The sequence below is a fragment of the Symphodus melops genome, assembly GCF_947650265.1.
Source record: "Symphodus melops genome assembly, chromosome: 6".
NCBI classification, from domain to species: Eukaryota; Metazoa; Chordata; class Actinopteri; order Labriformes; family Labridae; genus Symphodus; species Symphodus melops.
Window position 1 is genome coordinate 18,982,862 of NC_136696.1, and position 18,699 is coordinate 19,001,560.

Sequence of the window (18,699 nt, forward strand, 5' to 3'; positions counted from 1 at the left end):
CGTGCACATTATTGACATTTCTAATTCCAGTTTCAGATGGATTCATACAGAAGGGACAGACCAGGCGTCTATTTTAATTCCACTCAAAGATTGCACCAGAGGATTTCTCTTATTAGAACAACTTTTCCTCAAGAGTCACAGAGGAGAAACTGATCAGTAGAAAGCACCTGCTATACTCGCCTGCAGACTCTCAGCCCTCCACGTGATTGTTCACCTCTGCAATACTGCAATCTGATTAATCCATTTATAAAATGTGCAGTGCTGTAGCCAAGCTCAGATTCCTTATCAAACTGCCAATAATTCTGTGAATAGAAGAATAAAAAAAACATCTTCTGCAACAGTTTGCACTTGAGATGACACTAAGACTACAGAGGGAGCTTAAACGAGGAGAAAAAGGTGGGTGCAGTGGTTCTAAAAATAGACTAAGGTGATGCAAGCAAGGGTCTCCCGTCGAGTTGATGTGCTCGGCTCGCCTGCAGCCGTCTGTTGTAGTTCAAGGAGGGACTAAACTATAGAACCCCCTCTGCAGGGCCTTTTTTTTGTTTCCTGTCCAGACCTGCTCCTGATTCTCTGCAGCTCCTGGTTTCTCTGTCAGTTCAATATCATGATTACATGTCTGCAGGAGAATAGCATGAAATTAATATTAAGACAGACATAAAGAGACAGCTCTAGGACTGGTCTTTGTGTGTGTCAGGTCTCAGTGGTGCTCCCTTTCTGCTTCACTGTTCTTAGCTTTATCTCCCCCCTGCTTCTTTTTTGACTTCTCTACTTAATAGGCAAATCTAGCACGGAGGGTTTGGAGTAAATTGCATTGTCATCCTTTTACATTTCATATTACAGTCAACCTTCGCGAGTGCACTGTAATGCTTTGGAGGTTGTGATGAGAAAGAGGGGGAGTCAAGTGTAAAGTAAGACATTCAAAGTCATAACAGATTCTGTTCCTGACGTGTACGAAACAGGCTATTCTGTAACTGGGCGAGGAACGTATTCAATTAAAGAAAAACAATCTTTTCACCATCATATTGTTGTTGCAAGAAAATGCTTTGAATGTTTAATCACTTACTGTTCGTGTCTGTCAGATTAAACCTGAAAAAACACACACTCTCTATCTCACATACACAGCTGTTGAACCGACACACAGAGTGTCAAAAGAGAAGCAGACTGTAAGAACAATGCAGGAGCCAATTAATGAGTAAATCTGTCATCCTCCTTGAAACAGGAATGAAAGAAGTGTAGCATGTAGCTCTGAGATTCGTTTACCTTCATGCTGACTAATGTCTTGCTCAAAGCCATGCTCCAATATACATTTTTAATTGCTGTCAAAGGCAAAAACAACCATAGAAAATGAATCTTTATCAGTTAATTGTGGAACACGCCAAACCAAAATAGCATCATTACAGTGTCTATCGACTACATTTTGATATTGTTACACTGTATGTTTGTCTAACATATACACACACCGCAATAATGTTGTGATGCTTTTCCATTCTCGGTAGGCTGAGGTGACGGTCCTTTCTTTGAATGATCATGAATGTTAAGCTTGCATCACCAAATTTTGTTCACCTCCACCTTTTGGCAACAGTTTGAAGAGGGTCCTTATTTCTTGAGCAACCTGACAACACTGCTGTGCACAAAATAAATGATCAGACCAATTGTGTGTGGAAGGACGTGTGAACCTGGCAGTACCACCTAATTTAAGTGAAGAATTCACAGGCTGTTGCCTTTGTGGGCAATTGTTTACAAGAATTCTGTAAAAGAGTTTTACAACAACATTTCTATCTTCTTTTTTTAAATTATTTATAATAGATATATTGTAAATGTCAGACAGATACAAACACTTCTAAAGCTCTATTAAACTGTTTTTCTCTTTTAAACTACATTTTCATTTCACTAACAAAAGCAAAGAAATCATTGTAAAATCCCACCAGCATATTCATGCTTATATCATTAGGTATATCATTTTAAACACGTTTATTATCTCAGTTTAGCATTATGGGATGCTGACACAGTTAGCACTCAACACAGGAATGTCAGTGTATTTGGTTATAATGAATTATATTGTTAATGTTATTGCTGTCTGTGTGTGTCTCTCCTTTTTCCTGTCTGTCTCTCTATCTCACTCCACGGGGGGTTTTAGGTTTATATTATGGGTAAATAAAATGACAACGTGCAGTCTCGACCTGCTCCACATGCTTAATGCAATGACACAACTTGTTGTGATTTGGCACTAAAAAAATTAAAACATATTGATTGATTGAGGGAAATCAAAAGGGGATTGAATATTTATAATTTGAATTCTGTCTGTTTAATCTGCAGAAATGTTATGCCAACAAATCCCATAGAAGTTATTACGCTCATAATGAAAACAATTGAACTTTATAAATATGCCAGAGGAAAAGCCAGAGGATCACTGAAGTCAGAGGGTCGATCCCTGTAGAGCCATGTTTCCTTTTCATACATTGGCTATTGATGTTCAGTTCAAAACACCATTTGTTTCAGCTTTAGCAGCTTCCCTTAATTTGAAGTCCAATTCTGAAGAATTGTATTTTTGTGTGATGTTTGGGTGTCTGCATGTCAGAAGTCATGTTAACTAAAGCACAGAAGAACATTGAATCTCTGGACAAAGGTGTTGTAAAAATGATTCTTTAATATGGAACAAAATCAGAGCTCAGCTCCATGGCTCCACCCACCCAACATACTCTATAACACTGATGGGTGGAGGAGAACAAGAAAATCAACCAGTAAGATCACAGTCCGCTTGGCCAAAAAACAGGAGAGGCTTCAAAAAACATGGAACGCAAAACCGAAGTGCTACTGGGTTTGACCTTGAGACACCCATGCTCCCTCCCCTCCTGACCCAGGATGAGACCATGCTGCCTCTCTGCCACCTCAAAGGGCTCTCCCACCTCCTCACCCACCATCACCTACTGCAGGTCGAAGGCTCCCTAAACCAGTCGGTGACCCGCTGACCTCTCAGAGCCAGGTGATGTAGGCATATGGAGGCGGGGTTTAGCGGAGCAGAGAGGCACATGTGACGATCACTGAATCTGTTAGTTAGACATGAACACAGACAAGTCGACCTGGTTATTATCATGGCTCCAGTGGAAATGTCTGTGGCTCAGTCCTTTTTCTCCCAGGCTACATGAAAACCGAATCATCTTTAAAATGCTTCTCAAGTTGAGATTCAGATGGAATGTCTAAAGTTTTTGAGGAAATGTGATGAGACAGGAGGGAGCAGACTTCTGTAAGGTTGCCCAGTAAGAACCCATTACTATACTAATACAGGGACATCAACAGAAGTACTACACAGATATGTACAGAGCAACCAAGCAACACATCAGAATACTGAGTAATAAATCTGGTGTGGGAAAAGGGAAGGCAATCATAGTCCACTACAAAATGCACATATCCCACTTCTTTTACATGTAGTCTGTCCAATCTTTAAGGCTATTTTCCTGCTCTTGCTACAAACATGGCGGCAATGATGCCCCCACAACAGATATTTGAGTCACAGTTCTGTGCATGACATCTGAATATGGCTGCTTTGTGTTTCTGCGCGCTGAGCCGGCAGCTGCCCTTCTCCTCAGAGACAGAAGGAAAAGACACACATTAAAGTAAAAATATAAAGATATGACCAGGCATGAACTGCAAGGATCTTCTTTTTTTGTGTGCTAAATCCTACTCCAATCCTTAGAGGTTTGCAAGACAAAATAAGGGGGCTCTAAAGTGACGGATGAGAGCGGCTAATAGACAAAAAAATCACAGATAGATGAGAAAGCATGGATTACTGGAAAATTAGACCCTGCTGGTGTACACATTACCAGCCGAATGGGGGAGTAAATGAACGATCGCGCAAGACGAAGTGGAAATCTATACATGGTGGATTAAAATGAAGAGTTGTAATGAAGAAGCAGAGGAGACAGACAGACAGACAGACAGAGAGAGAGAAAGAGAGGGAGAGAGGGCATCTGCCGGCTTCAGCAAACAGTCATCCTGCACCTTAACACACTCTGCATCACATGACAAAACTACATCAGAGAGAGAGAGAGAGAAGGGAGAAGGGAGGCACTGCACAGAGAGCACTAGCACTACTATGGACGGACACACACCTAACATACACGCACGCACATACACACTACTGCACAGGGTCCCGGTCTGCGTTCCACTGCACTCTCCTGGCTGCCAGAACCTCGCTGTGTCTTGTCAAGGCAAAAAATAAACTAAAAAACAACAAACCAACCAATTAAACAAACGAACGGACGAAAAAAGAACAACACACACTTTTGGTTCCCACTGGCAAGAATTTAAAAAAAAAAAGTAAAACCAGAAACGAAACCTAGATTATAAAAAAAAGCCAGTGGCACCAGGTTTGACAGAAAGCATTTTCTCAATGACTGGCTTTTGAACAGCTCTACGCTTTTTCTTTTAGTCTACCAAGTATATACTATTAACCTTACCAGGCAGCTAAAATCTATACAGTACTGTCATTTTTCATATATTTATAGATATTTATACACTATACAAAGTTGGCAAAAATACATAAATAAATACATTAAATTAGATTGTACACATCACAATTGTGTGTCTTAAGTTAGAGCAGTCTTTGTTGAAGAGGTGAGCCATGGCAAGTGGAGAAAGGAGGTGAAGAAACAGGAGTGTTACCCTCCACATCCCCCAACGCAAATCAGAGTCACAATCAGACTCAGTGAGTAACATTTCTCTGTATGGCGTCAGATCAATTACATGTATTGCTTATTACCTACCTGATTCAAGATGCCCACATTATGGCAGGAGTTCGAGGCTGCTCTTACTGAATCTCAAAGTCTATTTACAACCAGCGAGGAGAGAAAAATACTCTGAAGGACCTGGCTTAAGGGGGGGAAAAAAATGAAGGAATATTTATTTTCAGTGCATCGATAAACGACAGATGGAGGGTGTGTGTGTGTGTGTTTATATTTTTCATCTTGAGAAGCCGTCTGAAGGATGGTATTACAAATAAGACAGGACTGTATCCTGTGTCCCTTTCTGCAGACAACTGCTGGGAGTATCTGCTGTGCCGTTTCGACGTCTGTGTTGGAGACAGTTCTAAAAGTAAAACTGAGTGAAACTGAATAGCTCCATCGCTGCGCTGTGCACACTCCCAGACGGAAACATACGGCATATTGAAAATGGAAGAGTGGGTGTACAGACACATGCAGAGGGAAAAACTGGACTACAGCACTGTGCATTTTGTTGTTTTTGGATGTGGCAGTTGGCTAAACGGATGCCTGCTGACAAGGCACAGGGCATATTATGGACATTTGGAAAGATTAATCATAAACTTCCTCGCTGCTTTAAAAACGATTAAAAACCCTGATTTCCTCGTTGTCTGTGAAATAACCATTCATGGTCTGGCTCTTGCATTAATCCTGGATTTTTCTTGCTCGGAGTTTGAGAGTTCTTACAAATATCTGACTAAGCAGATGACAGGCGTATTATTTGTTGAGTTCATGGCAGTCACTTGTGCTTAATCATAAATCTAACCCTCCCCCTCCCCCAACGCCAAAAAAGGCTGAACCACAACGTCTTTAAGGGGTCAGAAGGAGGCTGGACATCCTTCCACTGTCTCTCCCCCAATACATGCCCGTCCCCATGTGTGGCCTCCAGCTGAGCAATAATGACTCCAAATTCAATGAGGAAGGCATCATCAGTGTCAGTACAGGGCCAATCCTGTCTAACACAATGGCATTACAGTAAATCCCTGTGCCTATGAGCAGACAGGGTGAGATGTGATGCCAAGCGACCAGGGCAGACTGACTCCACAGGGAGAGCAGTCCTCTCAAAGAGCTGGAGGAGCTTCGTTGTTCATGTTTGTAGTTCAAATATAAAGATATTGTGTGACATAAAGAACACAGGCTACAATTGTTGTCACATATCTCTCAGTCTATTATTACTATTTGGTGTAAAGGGGGTTAAAAATGGATGTGGCAGTGTTGCTACAGTGGGCCCGGGATGTGTTGGGTATCACTCCTTTCCTTTGTTTCTCTTGCCGCAACCTCACAGCACCTCCAACAAAAATACAGCGGACATCAAAAGCCCTTATTCAAGAAGGGCAGGTATAATCAGCTTCAGCATCATCAACATCACCACCGTTATTCATGAATATCATTGTTTTCTTCATCATTTCAAGTGACAAATGAAAACTTGGCGTACAACATATGTTAATTTTCACCAACAATATTTACATAAAGTTTTTCAAAAACAGAAGGATTTTCTTATCACATTTTTGGAAATAAATAAACCCAACACAAGAACACCAAGCACACACATACATACACACTGACTAACAGTCAAATGTGAAAAGAAAGAGAAAAGATATTATTACTCATTATTGTTTTTCATAACCATTTTGTTACCATTCAAATAATGCTTACTTTAACCCTGATTGGGAGGAGTCACATCAGGTTGTTTTCACCGGATGCTTAAAACAATTGAAAGGGTGAATTGGGGGAGGGGAGGTCCGTCTGTGCAGGGCGAGACTCACACAACCACTGACTGGACAAAAGAGGAAGGTGAGCGAGGCGACTCCTGTGCTGACCCAGCCGTCATAATGTGATTCAGCAAGAATAAAACCGCAGCTGCAGTCCCTCCAGGATGAGATTACTACGGCCTGATTTTAATCCAAAGACACACACACCTAAAGCACTGTGTAGCCTTGATTTAATATTGCACAAACTACAGCAAAGCAGGCACCTTTCCAACAGAGTGAGTCATTAAATAACACCTATCCATCAAGGCAAACTATCACTGCAGAATAAGGAAGGGGCTGAGAGTATGACAAGGACAAACAATACCATCAGGCTCCAAAGGATATCTTCCTAATCCTCCGGCAAACAGGTGTGACCCCTTCAACCCAAAACCGACAGTGGAAGTCTGCTGGTGACAATGATACATTTGGCAAGATACACAATTGAATAAACATCTGAGAGAAGATTAAATTCCAGGTTTCAGGTGGGTTTCAGCCTTGAAGCATGCTAACGTTTTTCTAAGTTGCACATGTTACCATGCAGCTGAAGCTGTTTTGCAGATAATTGAACTAAAAACCAAAATGTTGAACAAATTAGTTTAAATGTGATGAGGGGACAAGAAAAAAATGTTGACTGATGCGATAACTTTACTTAACAGGATAAACTGATGACATCATTATTGACCATGCTAGCTGTTCTTTAATACGGTTCATGTTCCTTCGTTTCCATTTAAATGACAGTGACAAGAAACTGTTAGTGCATGTATGCTCATGTAAAACAGGTTTATTTATAACCATGTCTTCCTGAAATACTCTGCATTTACTATGAAGTCATTCACAGGAAGTCATTTTAGGTCCCACTGAGATGCATTCAAATGAGGCTGTTTACTCTTTTTGCAGTGAGCTCACTCCTACCACACCATGCAATACCCAGTGGACCAATCACAGGGCTTGCATTCTAAAGTGAAAATTGAATAACAATTTGTGGAGGTATCACATAGAGCAGTGTTATAATACATTTTTAAAACCCTAGTGTTTATGTAATGTACCTGTCCAATGAAAACAACCCCACAATGCAATGCACAGTGTTTGATAAAACACCATAGAAAGCAAATAGAAAGTTGCTGTCCTTAAAAGGTTCAACATGAGCTAGAGGAAAATAAAACTAATTTGGTAAAAGGTATTATTTATATAACTCCACAGTCCATTTTTAAAGGCTTTAATTCAGTGGCAACGACGCGGGGCAGTGTTGGCTGTGTCCGTCGTCTTTTGGGAACTCTTTTTAATTGAACAGAAATCATCCACACCTGCAGGAACCAGTTGGCTTCATCAGACAATGAGAAACTAATGAAAGACAGAGCTGAAGCTAATCATGAGAAAAGACAGTACACCGAGTTAGTCTGAAATGAAAGTGTTGACTGGGAACATCTGCAGCATTGGCTGACTGCATTCATGAGCACAGGATAGTTGAAGGTCACCGCTGAGAGAGCTGGTGCCAACAACACGCAGTACGTTAGGAGGTGTGAGAGGGGTGACAGTCTAATAAAAGTGGGATTTGGAAATTGCTTTCTGCTTTGTACTGTTTGGCACTGAGCTCTCCATCCACTTTAATGTTGCTGCAGTCTGGCAGTAAGAGGACAGAAGATTATGGACTGCTGGTTGTTTGCCACTTTCTGAATTCTTTGTGATGAATTTAGTTTTACTGTGTTTCCTTAAGTGTATAGAATTAGTTGCTTGAACTCAATGAATCCACATCCTGTCTCCACTGTCGTATCATACATTATTAATGCTACGGCTGCTTCAGAATGTGATATAATTGCAGTCATCAGTGTCACTTGCTAACTGCAAGATACTTAAATATTCACATTTATTTTTTTAATATCGATACTTAATATTCATGTTTGCGTTTTATTTAGGAGTAATACAGCAGGGTGAGTGCAGATGTACTGAATATCAGCCCAGCTGCAGTATGATCCTGGACTGGGCAGTTCTTTATGCAGTTTATACAGAAGTGATTACCAACAGATCTTTATGTTGTCTTTATTTTTGTATTTATTTTGCTCCTCCAACACAGCTTGTTCTGCAAATTGACTCAGACTGGACTGTTGCCGGGAATTCTGTTTTCTTTCCAAGTGTTTCAATGACTCAACATACTGTAACGACAGCAGAGAAACTTTGTATTTTGCTAATTATTAATTATTATTAGCAACCATTGAAGTAGGAGCCAGCTGTTTCTTGCCAGCTTAATCATCTAAACTGTTAGCCGTAATGGTAATAAGTGATACAGTAGCTTAAGAGTCCCAGTGCCGTTGTACTCTAAAACAGCACTCATAGAATGCCTCCTGTCCAATCAAAGCGCTACATTTGAATTTATGAAGCAGTCTGTGTAAGCACTCAGTGTTGTTCATTTTAAAAGCCAAACCCTGTAGCCCTGCAGCCTCCAGTTTACCTTAGAGGATCAGCTCCATCACACTGTGCACCACGTTACTAAAAATAAAACCATATCCTCCAGTTTACAGGGTCACTGATGACTAAGCTTTGTAAACTCCTGTAGCACAGCAGTTTATCACTGCCTGTGCAACACGTTATCTTGGTGAAAGGAACTGGCTGAGGTATTTTGTTGACTCATCATCTGCACACCTGCGTATTCAAACCACGATTTGTTTTCAGAGCTTCAGGAACCATCGCCTACCAATTATTTTCCTCACTCTGACTGACGGCCTTTATCCTCATCCATCATCCTCATGGTTACTAATGAGAGTGTCCATGTTGTGTATTATTATTAGCGAGCATTACCTCTGCAAACAGTGAGCTGTCCCGGTCCAAGGAAGCAGATATTGCTCCTTTTAGACCACCTAATGTGAGTGTAATGTGCTGTGACACCGCAGGCAGTGGCTGTCAAAACAGTGGGCCCCGTTTTACGGCTGGCCAATTGTTCTGAAGGGTGCTGGACCGGATCAGTGCATCACAGGAGCCAGCACCGATTCCACACACGAAGAAGCCCACTACCCAGAACACAGTGTGCTCACCAGACTGGCTCACACCGACGCCAGACGAGGACTAACCTGCTGCAGATTAGACTCCCTTTACATAATCGGTCTTGTGGTGATCTGGCCCTCAAAAATCAAAACTCCAGTATGTAACATTTAAGTATTTTCAGTTGAACATAAACAAAAAATGCTGCAGTAACAGAGGCAGGATGCTTCAACTGAACTACAAATAAGTGATTATATTTGCCTGCTAAGCTATTCAAATTATAATAATGCTTCAAGGTTAGATGCTCAATTAGAAGCTTCCACACTAAAATAATTCCTGAATAGCTGACAGGATTAAGCTTCACAGGACTTTATGAAAGTAAAACACCCAGATAGACTGACAGCAACATTAATAAAGAACACAGAGAGTGAGAGAGTGTGAGAAGCTCTTAATGGCTGATGGTTTTCATGTTGCTGCTTTATGACTTTATGTTTTATTTACGTTACAGAAATATTGGAGCTGAGCTGACAAGCAGACAGCTAGCAGAACATTCAGGCGCTCTTAAGCTCTCAGTGTAGAGACGTCTCATATGCTTCTACCGTATCTCATCGTGGCAGATCAAAACATCGTCTAATATCACACCCAGCATCAGAAACGTACTGTACGGCCATTCATCGCTTTAGGAAAAACCTGATCTTTTTTTTTTTTTCTTTCAATTTCTTACTGTTAAGCATCACAGACTCATGATCCAGGCGCTTCCTGTTGATCGACACATTGTGCAGCAGCATTGTTGTGATGTCCAGCCTCTGTGACGATCACACAAGCCTGATCTCTCAATCCTCGCCTGACATTTCAGACACTAACAGCCTGCCACAGGGAGTCTGGTAGCTGGAACACACTCACATACTCTCACACGGAAACGTACACGGGTACATCGAGGACAAACAGAGGCACAAAAAGAGGAGGATGAGAGCCCAACACCCGTCCTCTGTGCCCTCCACGTCATCTCCAAACCCTGAAATCAGAGTGAATGTCACCTCGCCCCAACTGCTGCTCACCCTTTCAGACTCTCCTCCCTTAATTTCCTCCAGAACTGCAATCGTCATCAAAAATATCATCAGCGTTATTATTGTTATTACATTTTAAAAAAGTGCAGAGAGAACTTCCCCGTGCCCTCGTTCAGAAGGCAGGGCAGTAAAGGAGAATGGGGAAACAATGGCAGTAAGAAGAGCAAGAAGAGCACAAGATGAGAAAGAGAAAATAGAAGAGGATTTCTGCCTAGTCTGGATTTCGTTGCCCCTGGAACACATGCACGCAAAAACACAAACACACACACACACACACACAGGCGCACATTTATGCAGCACATCATACAGTCCAAACTGGAGACGATTGATCCTTATCAGCACAAAACAAGAGCACAGGGCAGAACAAAGGATCTGAAGCATCGATAAACATACAGAAGTGTGCATGTGCACAAACATCACACACTTGGCCATTTGCTTCTGTTTTTTTTATATCTTAACATTGGAAGAAGACTTTAAATTGGTTTCCTCAGTTGGTGATGCTGTGAAAAATGACATCATCGATCAGAGGGGATTTGTTTGTCGTGTTCCTCTTTTTTTTTTTTCATCTTCTTTTTTCTCTCTCCGTGTCAGGGCTTTATGTCTGGAAAAATCAGGAGCGATCCTTTTCACAAGTTTGTAGTGTTCCCAGCTTTCCCAGCTTTGGAAAGTTCAGTTAGATGTTAATTTTATCTTTTTTTTAATCTCTATTTTTGTTGGAGCTACAGCACAGCACCCACAGCACACAGACAACAAGGGGAGGGGGGGAGAGAAAAAGAGTCCAGAGAGAGAGAGCGAGAGGGAATCCACTAATATTGGGCCAGAAGAAGAGAAAGAGGGAACAATAAGAGGGGGGGGGAGATAAAGAAGGGTCTAGTGAAGAAAAAAGAGGAGAGAGAGAAGAGACGACAGTATCAACAACTCCATCTTGAGTTCAGCTGGTTTCACACACCAGGTATTGATTGCTTTCGACAACTTCAGCCTGAACATTAAACCACTTTTGAGTCAAAGAAGGGAGAACAGAAATTTGAGAAGGATATCATACATGACGAGGAGACGATAAATGAGGAGACAGAGAGGAAGGAACCAGCAGACAAGCTATGAATAACATACTGTATACGACTCTTTTTGTATAGGGGGACTTCTGCCAATCTCTATGCCTAATATATTCATATGTATATGTACATATAGTACATACTGTATAGTATTGTGTACCTGGAATAGTCATACAATAAGAATATACGAGATTAGACCACTACTTAAGATTCTCTGTGATCCCATGGGACTGGCACCGTAAATGGGTAAGGGGCTGCAGTGCAGTTCAGAATCAAGGGGCCGACAAAGAAACTGAAAATCAGACCTCCACAGGCAAAGTGCATGAGGAAAGACAGACACACAGACAGTCAGAAACAGGGGGACCATTGGCAAAGTGGTGGGACGCAGAAATTAAGACACATTTGTATGAAGAGGAGGAAACAGAATATCTTGAAAGAAAAACACAAGAGTTTAAAGGTTTAAGAGAGCAGATGGCTAATTGTACCCGTGTTTCGCAGCCTGGCAGCAAGTCAGTCTTGTGCATAAGGACGGGAGTTGGAGGAGGAGGCAAGGGAGGAGGGGGAGTAGGAGATGGGGAAGGGGCCATGGAGGAAGCTGGGCAGTGCGATCAGGCCTTGAGAGCGTGCCACTGGGCCACGTTAGTACGCGGTCGAGCGAGCATGTCTTTCCAGTGCTTCACCTCTCCTGGCCCACTCTTCCACGATAGGTAGATCTGAGAGGAGGGGGGGGAAGAGGAAAAGTAAGAAAAGATCAATCAGATAGTTATTTCACAGCTCTTTTCAGGAAAGAAACCACCTTTTTTTTCCTGAAACGGTCAAAATGTCCGAGCAATATTTGACGTGGTACATAAGAGGGAGCAGGGGAACAAGTTGAAAGGTAATCAAATGAAAGAGTTCTCTCACATGCTGCATAACGAATGGATTTTAAAACATATTTTGCTATTGAAGCCTTAATCAATGAAGCGTATTTCTTGGCTGGGAGCAGTAACTCCCTCGAGCATGGTTGCCTGGAAACTGCTCCAAGTCAAGAAATAGTCCAGCACATTACCTTTCAATAAACGGAAAACTGTCTCTTACACACCTCTGATATTGAGCAGTTTAACAAACAAGGAAAAATGTGTTAATTAGGTGGACTTTGAGCTGCTCGAACCAGCATTCAGTAGATCCTTGTAGGTGCCATTACAAATCTCAGCCTTCATTCCTTTTAGTGCAATGCTAGTGCAACTGTATATAACTCTGCCACACTAAATAAAAGATGACTGTACAAGGGCGTAGTATCTGCCTTGAACTGGATGTAAAGGGGCTAGTGTTTATGCTAAGCTAAGCTAACTTCTCACTGTGGTTTTACTGCTTACACCGACACAGGAAGAGTTGCATCATCAAGCTGATCGACCTGAGTGGCGACTGCTTGTTTACTAAGTCGCAGCTTGAGACCAACATATTCAATCACATTTATGTAAAAAGGAAGCTGAAGAGGCTCATATGATGAGCACAAAGAGAATGACAAGCTTTACCTTTCCGATGACGTCGTTGCGGCTGAGCCTGTCCTTGTCCATGACAGTGATGATGATGGTGGTCTCCCTCAGCACATGGGCGGGCACGTCGAAGGGGAAAGACTCGTTGAAAATGGGGTTCAGACAGCGCTTCATTGTTACTGTCTTCTTCTTCTCTACACGCTTGTCCTTGTGCATCAGCCACACCTTTACATATGGATCTGCAATGTGGGCGCAAAGAACAGCAGTTTACATGAGAGCCAGGATCAAGATGCCCACAGTGGGTCAGGTTCCCAATTACCCTCTTAATTGTCAAAGTCAGGGAAGGCAGCAGGGAAGCAAATACCTAGTTTGAGCTCAAGGTCAACTCATCCCCTGAGCTAGGAAACATACAAATGAGGAAGTATTTATGGAAATAGGGCCTGGGATTTGTACCACCAATTCTGGAGCATTAGCATATTCAGTAATGCTAACAGACACTGCTAATACTACTGCAGAAAAGGAGTAATTTTACAAAAATAATCCACAGGAAGCGTCTCACAGTGGGACCTGATACTCTACAAACCGGTGACAGACTGAGCTGATACAGATATGGCCGACAGGCTGAAGATCCTCATAGATATACAGGAGGAAGGAGAGAAAGGGAAAGGTGGAGTTGCTGGAGGTAATGTCACCTTGCTGCCAAAGCTATGGGTCAGTAAGTTTGCCAACATGTGGACGGGAGCTGTTTGTGAAGCCAGAGAGCTTTCAATGTCAGCAGACTGATGAACAAGGATCAGAAAGAGAAAAGACTAAACAAACAAGGAATATTCTTTACCTGAGGTGCCCCCGATGTCCATGGCTTTGAGGTTACGCGCTTTAATGATGTTCACAGTGATGGTGTTGGCAGTAGGATTATAGCAGAGAGACAGCAGCAGGTCTCCTCTTCTCCCCTGAGGAACACACACATGAGCACACACAAACACACAATAGAGTGTGAATCACCCAGACTAAAATCACATTTCATCAGGGAATAACAAACTCCAGATTACTGACTAACTCATTGTGTAATCTTACAACACTGCTCTCTCTGCTCTAACTCCTTGTGCCAAACACAGACGGTGCAGTGACCTGGCTGGCTCGCTTGAGTCCGATGCGCGTCCTAATTTGATGTCAATCAAGCTCACATTTTAAATAGAAGTCAACATGCCACTTGTTTGAATTAAACGGTATAAACGTGAATGAAAACATTGGGTTGGTCATCATTTGGGCAGATGGCCATCCCTCCCTCTCTTACACTTCCATCACTGCAGGGCTTGAGCTCCTTCCAGAAGGTCTTTATCTGGCCCAATTCCACCTTGTTAAGAGGGATTGACACCTCTCCAATGGGGTCATTCCTGCTGAAGCGGTCGTAGTCCAACACCTGAAGGTAGAGAGTGCGCTCTCTCACCTTCTCATACGGGAAGCCTGAACACAGACAGACAAGCAGGGAGGGAAGAGTTAGAGACTGTGAAAAAACATGTTCTTCACAGAACAGAGAGGGCAGTTTATTCTGCACCATGCTAACAGGGATCAATTTGGCAGAGGCCTAAGTGCATTTAGGAAACAGCAGGCCCAGCCAGTTCTCTCTCTAATGACTGCAGTCATTAGGCAGTGCTCCCTATTTCATTCTTTTCTGTACTATTTTTTAAGCCCACTGGTTATTATCCTAATTTGAAAGATTTTAAACATGATGTGTTTCTTTACAAAAGCGAGTTTTTCAAGCCCAACGGTTTTTATGAAACAAATTCAGATCTTAAAGTAAGTGCTGAGGCCACACTTCAGTGAACAGCTGTATTTTAAAGAGCTGGAGAATATTATCTCTTTCATGCAGCGCCTCATTTTGAAATGGCAGACATTTTACCAATGCAAAAATATGTCTAAATTTCACACCTTGTCTCGGATTTCTACATTTTCACACAACTCATGAATCGACCCTGAGTCGTTGAGTCAGGAATACTCAATGGAAAAAATTCATGCAACTGTTGAAATTTAAGGTAAAGGTGATATTTAGAAAAACATGTGAAGCTCTCCTGTGATAGTTAGTCAAGATGTACTTGTCTTTTATCTGTCCAAGAATCATAATTATTAAGAGTGTAAACAAATAGATAGCGAAGTCAAAATGAACAAAATCACTTTGAGGAGAGGAAAAAAGCTAGCCTGGCTGCACATTTTATTCTTTGTTTGTACAGATTAAATAAATATATAATGAGTTAATTAGTCAGTTTGAGAACGCTGGTGGGCACAGTGCTTCCCTTGGACAGTGCAGGGTTTGCTGCTGGTTCCTGGTTGGTAAGCAAAGCAGCTCCTGGCTGTAGGATTATATTTAACATATAATTATAAAAGTAGAATTGGTGTTTTCATCCAACACAGAGTGACAAAAAAAACATCCCTAATTGTTTTTACATTACTTGAAACATAATAAACAGCTAATCTAAAGTCTACGTAAAAAGTTTTCTCTCAATCAGCTTCTTGAAGTGAGCGATGTGGTCTCATATGAAAGTAAAGTTATTAGTCTCTTATAGATTTTGCAAGTTTCCCTATATGTGTTTCTGTTTTAGTCTATTGTATTCTCACTGTTTTGATAACGTTTGGTGGAAATAGGGATGCCCATTTGGTTGTCTAAACAATTTGATGTCACAGTCTAGACCTACAACGCTTATAAATGTTAAGTCGATGTGTAACGCAGCCACCCACCACAAGATCTGACTTTGATTACCCATAGGCTCTTTCATCCGGATCAGTCTGGAGAAACAGCATCATCATGTCAATGACTGCACAAAATACATCTTTTTTTTCTTACCTGAAGACTAGTTCAACATCCCGAGTTGCAAATTTGTGTTTTGTGTTCCTGGGGCCAATCAAATGCGATCCTACCATTATAACATTATAATATAGCAGTTTGTCAGAGTTTTTATTGTTTGACTCTTGATTAATAATAATGACAAATCTAGTATTTTGAATACTTTTTTTTTTGCTTTTATAAAATAGAACAGCTGAAGACAGATAGGAAATGTTGGGAGGAGATGTGAAGGGGATGACAGTCAGGAAAGAAGCCGAGGTTGGATTCGAACTCACAGTCGCTGCAAGAAAAACAAGTTTCTGATAGAAAATCAAACAGACCCTCAAACAGGAAGGTTTCATTCCAGTGGGGGTTGAGGTTCTTCCTCTTGACCTTGGTCTCAAGTTTGTGCTTCTTGTCAGGCAGCAGGTAGATTTTGACGAACGGGTCAGAGGTGCCGGAGAAGTCCTTGGCCGGGAGCTCCTGGCCCCTGAGAAGCTTTACGGTGAGGGTCGTGTTCTGGAAGCTGTAGCCTATGCTGAACTGGATCCGGCCAAGCTTCTCACTGATAGGCCCCTCCCCGTCGTCATCCTCCGAACCTGGAGACAGCTGTGGGGCCACAAATATTAGTATTTAGTATATTAGTATTAGTATTTATAAACACATGAGAGAGTAGCCAATTCCAAGAAAAAGTTGAGTTCAAGGGCACACCCTTTCCCCATCATATGCACACAGATCGTGACAGAGAGAAGCTGTGAGGGGAGGAGACTTTAGAGCAGCATTTCTATCACAGAGAATGAAGCAGCTGCTTAAAGGGAGAGATTGGTCTGACATTAAGAACACTTAGAGTTTATTTCCGTTTTAATGTTCTTAAGAGGCAGGAGGTGCTCAGATTGAAGATAGAGCAGCTTTCTCTCTCACAGCCTCTACAACTGCTTTATCACCACAGTGCATTAAAAGGCCACTATCTGATAGAAGGCAGAGGAAAGTGAAAAGGATAGAGCCAGAGAGGAATACAGTGTAAGAGAGAGATGCACATGTAGGCAAAGGAGAGGATGTAAGCACAGCTCAAGGTTGGTTGTGTGCTTACAGCTGCATTTATGCTTGTTTCTTTTTCCTCACATGGCTCTCTCCTCTTCTGTCTCTGTACTTTATTATTCTTTCAAGAACTATTGCATGGATTGTAGTGAAGCATCAAGGCTGGTTTTTGCAAAAATCCTCCATGCAAACACTCCCTCACCTAACATTGTTATTTCAGTGCTTTAGAGACACTCACTCGCTCCGCTTTGTCAATATGGGTTTTAGAAGAGACACGCACAGCAGTTGTGAAATATTCCAAGTCTCGTTTATCAAACAGTATGAGTCACCTTGGATGGTTCGTCTCCCTTGATTGTCACTGTGGGAACTGCCTGTGTTTTTTTTCTTTCTTTCTATTATGACTCTTTTTATTACCATGTACAGAATCAAGGCAGCTTGGCTCTAGTATTTGAGGATGACTATGCAGTCTGCAGTGCTAGTCATACGTGGTGACAGAATATTTTCCCATGGAGAAAGTGGTTTAAAAGTGATTGGAGTGGCAGGAGCTCAGTCTGTAGTGAACTGGACTGGAGGTGCCAGCTCACTTCCCCTGCCCTCGAGCAATGTTCCCAACCCCAAAATAGCTTGGGAGCTCTTTGGTGTGCAGCCCCTCATCGTGACATCTCTCTGTTATTGCACAGGGTCCTCTTTGTGCATTTGTGTGTAACATGTTCAAAAACAACGTGTACTGTGTATAAACTTCCTCAGGTAATAACATAGTATGTCTCTTATTTAGACCAATACATGAAATCAATGAGCATTTCAACCAGCAGTCATTAAAAACACTTACATTACCATGTCAGTACTTCTTTTGACTTGGTCAGTCAGTCAAATGAACATCTGCATTTCTGTTTGAGTACTGCTTGTGCCAGCTCCAGCCATTTAGTCTTAAAGTGTGGACTCTAAAAAGGTAGCCACAGCTGATACTTGTGTTAACTCTTATTATTGTTTGTAAAAAATCCAAAGTGCAGCACTGTTTCTGTCGACCTGTACTGTGGGGGTTGGCAGGGCAGGCTTACTCATCTGCAGACAGATATAGCACAGAACAAATATGCAGTTTCAATAAAATCTGCAAAGATCTACAGCCAGCTTGTCTGAGTTTTAAAAACTTTGAATCTTTGAATGTGAATCTTTGGTAGGAATTAGTTGCCTTTGAGCTGCCATAGAGATTGTGGTAGGGGAATCAGGAATTGAGAGACCGGCTTTAAAACCTTTTATCAGGATACGTTCACATTACAGGACTTAGGATGAAAGTCATTTAAATCTAATTTGAACGGGAGCAAATGGTGGAGAGGGTTAAATAGGTAACAGGAGAGTGTATGTGTGAGTGTAGGGAGATTCTTACCATCACCATGTCTCCAGTGAGAGAGTTGGCCAAGTCAGTCACTGAGGAATGGCCGTCAGCATCAGGAGGCTGGCCCTTGGGGCTGTTAGCTGGCTTGTTGCCCCTGTAACAAACAAAACCGTTTGAGCTGGAGGAAATAAATGGCACAGACATGTGCTGAAGAGGTAAATCGTCTCCTGAAATAGAGAATGTCTGAGCTCTCAGAGAGTCCAACCTCCACCTGGTTTGCACTTGAAGCTGCCTATCTGAAACAACCAATCGAGTCCAAGTTTGTCTCGGATAGATATCCCTTCAAACAGGATTGTGGTTTCTCTAACTATCATGAGCGAAGCCAAATGAAATCTGCCAGAAATTCCACAGATTAATGGCAGGCGCTAGAACTGA

The 18,699-nt window shown here is 41.9% G+C and overlaps 1 protein-coding gene across 5 annotated transcripts in view; it reads right to left on the reverse strand.

The window, feature by feature from the left end:
- Window positions 1-11,397: 11,397 nt before the first annotated feature.
- Window positions 11,398-18,699, reverse strand: part of syt7a (synaptotagmin VIIa) — a 70,874-nt gene continuing 63,572 nt past the window's right edge. For all 5 annotated transcript variants that reach the window (XM_079346453.1, XM_079346454.1, XM_079346455.1 and 2 more), the window contains 6 exons: window positions 18,316-18,418; window positions 16,235-16,502; window positions 14,370-14,539; window positions 13,911-14,025; window positions 13,115-13,314; window positions 11,398-12,313 (listed from right to left, as the gene is read on the reverse strand). In XM_079346453.1, the coding sequence (XP_079202579.1) occupies window positions 12,209-12,313; window positions 13,115-13,314; window positions 13,911-14,025; window positions 14,370-14,539; window positions 16,235-16,502; window positions 18,316-18,418 (961 nt within the window). In that variant the 3' untranslated portion in view covers window positions 11,398-12,208. The remainder of the gene's footprint in view (window positions 12,314-13,114; window positions 13,315-13,910; window positions 14,026-14,369; window positions 14,540-16,234; window positions 16,503-18,315; window positions 18,419-18,699) is intronic.